This window comes from Arachis ipaensis, chromosome B04 (genome assembly GCF_000816755.2).
Source record: "Arachis ipaensis cultivar K30076 chromosome B04, Araip1.1, whole genome shotgun sequence".
In the NCBI taxonomy this organism is placed as follows: domain Eukaryota; kingdom Viridiplantae; phylum Streptophyta; class Magnoliopsida; order Fabales; family Fabaceae; genus Arachis; species Arachis ipaensis.
In genome coordinates, this window is record NC_029788.2 from 78543931 (window position 1) to 78550002 (window position 6072).

The following is a 6072-nucleotide window of genomic DNA, read 5'->3' on the forward strand; positions in this document are numbered from 1 at the left end:
AAAGCACTATTCTCTCTTCTAAATTTATTTTAGAAAAATATCTTTATTATAATTATATTACAATATTACAATTAGCATTTAATGAATAATGCATAATTATAATAATTTAGAAAAATAAAATAAAGTCCAGTAATTTATCTTCCGACTGCACACGTGTATAGAATAACTTTTAAGAAAGAGTCATGTATAGTAAATATGGTCGATGATTGTAAAACTGTATACTAACATTGATATAATATTATTCCAGGTATATGTTTTGCAAGCATCAAAGAAAAGTGTTGAGTTGTTTTTTAGTAGATTTAAATTATTTATTGTTTATTAGAGAATTTTGTGCATTAGAATTCTCTAATAATTTATTATTTATTTTGAGCTAATTTTGATATGTTCTTACTTGACAATAAAACTAACATATAAAAATTTGTTGGTGGATCTAAGTATTATTAAGTTATTTATGGTCACATTGAGTATATATGTTTGATTTATTGAAGAAAGTAAATTACTAAAACTAATTAATAACTATTTTAGAGTTAATATATTTAACACTAGCTTAAGAAAAAACAAATAATACATAACATGTTATATTTTTATTAATCAAATTATTAATTCACGTGTATGACACGGGTTAATACACTTGTACTTATATAAAAATATGTTTTAAGTGGATGTTGAACCAAAGACCTCTTACTAAATGAAAAAGATCCTTAGTCATTCAAAGAAGATCATTAATTGATAATTTAATATTTTTTTACATCAAAATCAGTTCTATTTTAAATTATCATCAAGTTATATAATAAAGTTGCATCTTTTGTTGTAACCCGCAGGTAGGGTCGGGTATCCGCGGGTAGGGTTAGAGTTGAGATACTCTCAACCCACGGGTAGGATTAGGGTTGGCTCCAAACCCTATCCTACCCTATCCATTGCCACCCTTAACCGTACCCGACCTAAACCCAATGAAATTACACCAAACTAACCCCTACTATGTTCGGGTCCAGGTCGGGTCTTTGGACGGACATAACCATGTACACTTCTACCACAAACAACTTAATCCCTTCCATGAGCGGTGCTTGTAGCTGCCATTAAGAGTGAACACAATCACTGCTGAGGGTACTTGTCTTTTCCCTTCTCCGTCATTGAAAGTCCGATTGGACAGTGGCAAGGTCGCCTGTTCATCACCGGGAGTTACATTTCTAACACAAAACCCTCACTCATTACCCATCTTCTCCCTTGCTGATTCTGTTCCTCATTACTAAAATTCCATAGCCATCAACTCCATAGCAATGGATGTCGTTCTCCCCTGAAATTCCCAACTTGATTTTCTTATTAAGATTAATTATTATATATATGATCTCAGTTGTAGTTAGAGCACAACAGAAACAGAAAAAAAATCACAAAAGAGAAGGCCTACCTGAAGTGACGTCACGGCAGAGCAGAGAAGCAGGGGAGGAGAGTGATGCTCCTGGCTCAGCCTTCTTCTTCGATGCGTGAGTGAGAAAAGGAGAAGGCGACTGAGAGAGCGATGGAGCAACGAGAATCGCGTGCAGGGATGGCTTCCACTAACGACAGCGGAGGTGACGAGACCACTGTGCAACGGCAGTGAGACTTCTCTATCAGTTAGAGGTGCAAGAAGAAGAACGAATGAGAACGCTTGTTCAGGAGATGAAGAGTGCAAAACGAAGTGTTTACTATGCTACACTGTCATTTCACGTTGCAGATTAACAGCAGCGTCAAGAAACTATCATAGGGATGAACTTGACTAAAAAATATTATTTGGAAACGAATTTAATTAATTTATTTTTTCAGGAATGAAAAGGGAGATCAAGATATTTTGGGAAGACGATTTTTTACTATTAACTCAACTAATAAATTAGGCTACTGAAGATAATGCTTAGATTTACCATATAACAGCTTGGTCTAAGCTTCTGAAACCCCTAAGTGAAGAGATAGAGCATTTGTATTAACCATTTCTTGATGTAGACGTGTGTGTAAATTTTGTTACACCATAGCATTTGGCATGAATTTTGACCAATATGTGTTAGATTTGGTGGTGCATGGTTAATTAATTAATTCACTGCAAAAGCAAAACAAACCGTATAATACACATTTGTGGGAATAAGAAGTGGCCTAAGAAAACAGTTAATGCGATTAAACATTTTGACCAACACAATGTAAATAAGCCGGAATTTCCTCCGGTGCGATGGGTGAAAACTGAAGCTATAGAGTTGAAAAGCATCACCGAACGTGCTTTTCCGTCACCAAAACCCCACTCCGGCCCCTGTCTATTTGTTGAATGTGATAACAGAAGTTGCATCATGTGTTCATAACATAATAATAGTAATAATAATAACATATTCAAGTTCACAAGCAATTGTTGCTTCACATTACTAGTGTGGTGTCAACTTTGTTATTCCATTATAGTATCACAGTCTCTAGTAACTAGTAATACTTCATCAAAGATCAACATAGTTAAACAATATCATTCATACAAAGAAAAAAAAAAGGAAAGGGAAGAAGTGGAAGTAAATTGTGATAAGGTTGTACACTGCTAGCTAGCATCAACAAATTGTATCATTTATCGTAAATATTATTTGTTGAATTGAAAAGTATTTATTAGTTTTGTAACTCATGCAAATAGTTTATAATTGTAATTTAAAAAAAGTTGATAAGTTCTTGAAAGAAATTGCACTTCATATTTCTCCATCCCACAACTCTTCAAGACTTTTGTAGGGACTACAGGTTTCGTGCACCGCAGTGTCCCCGCGAAGTAACCGTTGCTGCATCACACATAAAAGGAATGAGAAAATTGTAGTAAAACAGACAACTTCTTGAAAACATGTCACAGGAATGATTAGTTCGTATGTTTTCAACTTTCAGGGGAATTCAAACCTGATGAATCTCTGAGAATTTTGAGAAGAGCTCGGGAGGGATGGACCAATCAAATAAGCTAAGGTTCTCCTTGATCCTAGATTCATTGACACTCTTCGGAAGAACGCTGTGACCACTTTGGATTCCCCAGCGAAGAGCTACTTGTGCCGGAGTCTTGTTAAGTTGTTTTGCAATATCAATCAACACTGGTTCCTTCAAGACTTCTCCCTTTATCCATGACCCAGGAGAGCCTAAAGGTGAATATGCCTGAATATAAACAGCATTTTATGTTTTATGTTTTATGTTTTTGTTGTTAGCAAAATCACAGGGAATAGACCCTTTAAACATACAAATAAAGTTACAAGATGGGAAGAAAAGTACTGTGAGATGAACACCGGTGGATTTGCAGAAATTGTGAAGAGCAGGTTGTTGCCACACGGGGTGGCACTCGACTTGGTTAACTGCTGGTAGAACCTTAGCGTATTGGAGCATGTCTTGAAGCTTCTTGGTGGAAAAGTTGCTCACCCCAATTGCCCGTGCCTGACCAGAGGCATATAAACCTTCCATTGCATTCCATGTCTCTGGAAGACACAATGGAGCCATGATCTCGGGAGCCCAACCTCGTGAACCTGGCTTTGTCCTGAACGGCCAATGCATCTGTGACAAAATACTCTCAAGATCAAGATCAGCCCATTTCATAAAGGAAGCTTTTAGTTTCAGCAGCGTTCCAGGGCTAAGTTCGAAATCAAGAACCATACAAGATATAGATCAATGTAGTCAAGCTGCAGATCCTCCAAAGTCCTAGTCAATGCCTTTGATACATCTTCAGGTGCACAGTCACTAGTCCTATATGGAATAAAAACACAATAAAATAAAATCCCAAGTGAGTTGCAGGTTTTCATTTCATTACTAAAAGCAAAGGAAAATGGCTCCCTAAAATGGATTTGTTTTTAAGTGAGAAAGTCAATAGAAATATGATGCACCCTTTTAACAACAGACTACATTTTGCAAATTCTTATTGAATCAAGAAATCATCATGGGTAGAAATTCTTATTGATCCCATTTTATTCCTTCCACTTAATTTGGGCTATAGAATCCTCGCAAAATTTCGTCTGCTAAGCAATTTCTGTGATCTGATAGTGGATTTTCCCCCTCTCACTTTATACATAAACTCATAGTAAATGAGATCCTTATCCAATATCAAATACAACAAATAAATGATCAAACAGCACTATCATGTCACAGATCATATCTGTGTTTGACTCATTTATGCTTAGATATCTTTTAATAATATCTTCCAAGGTTTTCTACATAAATCCCCTTATCCAACATCAAATAAATGAATGAAATCCATAAGGGTCCTTTCATCAAAGGGTTGATCTAGGGAAAACAAATTGAAGACTAAAAAGTTTGGTCAATTGAAGAGAAGAACTAGTTCATAACACAAACCATATCTTTGATGTTATGAACAAATCACTACGCTGTACTACCCCACTGGAAAACAGCTTTTTCAGTGCATCCCCTACCTGCATCAAATTCAAATATAAATTCCTTGCATCAACTTAACCAAAAAGCAAAAGAAATTTCGCCTGCTAAGAATTTTATTAAAGCAAAGAATTTGAGACTGATTCTCACCTTATATTAGATATATATGAAGTTACAGTTGAATTTAAGTATGAGTTATACCAGAATTTATTATTAGAAAATATTAGAAATCAACTTTTTTTCGCCAAAAAATAGCAACAGCTCTCTTTCCCTCTCTGCAATAAAAAGTTCAAACCTTTAACCTTTGCCCATCGACTATTTATTGGTTGATTGTACCTTAAAAAATAAGAATAATGCTACACATCTAAGTGTTTTTATTAACCAAGTCCAACCAAGTTGGTCTAATATCAATAAAAATCAATTATAAGTAGCATTACTCCAAGTTTTATTATTTAACTTGGTTGGACTTGGTTCATAAAAAGATTTGGATGTATAGCATTACTCAAAAAATAATTGGTTCCTAGTAAACTGATAAATATTATGTGTACACAAAAAAGTAGCCACCATTGATTTGTGTACATATAGATGTGTTATTTCATACAACTTTTAATGTGTATTTCATATTCCAAAATGTATACTATATGGATGATTTGGTGGTTGGTTTTTTGTGTACATACAGCATGGTTAAACCGATTAATAACTGAAACTAAACCTAATCCTAAGTTAAACAAATCAAATCAAATTAAATTTTACACTCAAGTTATAACAAACTTATTTATCTCTTAACAATAAAGAATTGCAGGAATAGGATCCAAAATTTTACCTCTTTTTCGTTATCATACACCCTAGCACAATCTATATGCCTATAGCCAGCCTGCACATACAGCATTGCAACAATTTCATTTCAATTGAACAAAATCAAAATTGGCACAAAAATCACAAAGCAAATGCACAAAAGAAATTCAAAAGAGAAGCACCTTGACTGCAACAATTACAGCATTACCAATTTCACCTGGAGGAGCTTTCCATGTTCCAAGACCAACTGACGGTATCTTTCCTCCAGTGTTCAGATCAAAATACAGAGGCCCGTGTGCTGTTTTTTTATCCATTTCCAAAAATTTGCAACAAACACTACTTCTAAAGAGAGAGAATCAGAATTAAAATCACAAAATTACGAACCAACTTAAAGAATCAGATGCAATAAAAATGCATACCTTATGATGATGATGATTATGATCAAGTGTAAGTGTTAAATTGTTGAAGCAAGTAAATGTGTACGTTGGTGTGTTATTGTGCAATGGACCAAAGATTTAGGCATAAGAAATGGATCATTGCTCTCTAACAAGAAATGCGGAGCAATGAATGAAAACATAAAAGACGGGGAAGAAGTTATCTCCACCCAAGTCGCTTTTTGGCAACGGGAATTCCTAGTTAAGTAGTTATTAACACGAGTAACGCACACCAACTTAGGAAAATTTTTTGAAATAAATTAAAAAAAAATAAATATTTTCCAAAACAATTTTTTTATCTTTATTTTAAAAATTTATTATTTTAAGTTGGAGCAAGTTTGCCCACTTTGTCATAGAGCTATATTTGGATAATTGAATTAATGTTACAAGTTTACTTGTTCAGGCTTTACTGAAGTTCCTTTTAAAGTTATCTCGCTTGAACAACAGCTTGAAAACAAATTTCTCTTAATTGTTAATTACATGAATTAATTGGGAT

The 6072-nt window shown here is 34.3% G+C and overlaps 1 protein-coding gene across 2 annotated transcripts in view; it reads right to left on the bottom strand.

The window, feature by feature from the left end:
* The window catches only part of LOC107639407 (NADPH-dependent aldo-keto reductase, chloroplastic-like), a 52562-nt gene extending 46787 nt beyond the window's left edge, over window positions 1–5775 (bottom strand). Inside the window, exons 1-8 of one of the 2 annotated variants that reach the window (XM_016342894.2) lie at window positions 5562–5775; window positions 5325–5484; window positions 5171–5221; window positions 4312–4388; window positions 3621–3708; window positions 3244–3519; window positions 2884–3129; window positions 2349–2771 (exon numbers count right to left, since the gene is read on the bottom strand). In XM_016342894.2, coding sequence (XP_016198380.1) covers window positions 2685–2771; window positions 2884–3129; window positions 3244–3519; window positions 3621–3708; window positions 4312–4388; window positions 5171–5221; window positions 5325–5456 — 957 coding nt within the window. In that variant the 5' untranslated portion in view covers window positions 5457–5484; window positions 5562–5775 and the 3' untranslated portion in view covers window positions 2349–2684. Of the gene's footprint in view, window positions 1–2348; window positions 2772–2883; window positions 3130–3243; window positions 3520–3620; window positions 3709–4311; window positions 4389–5170; window positions 5222–5324; window positions 5485–5561 lie in introns of those variants that run through there. The other variant, XM_021121237.1, reaches the window with a different exon arrangement.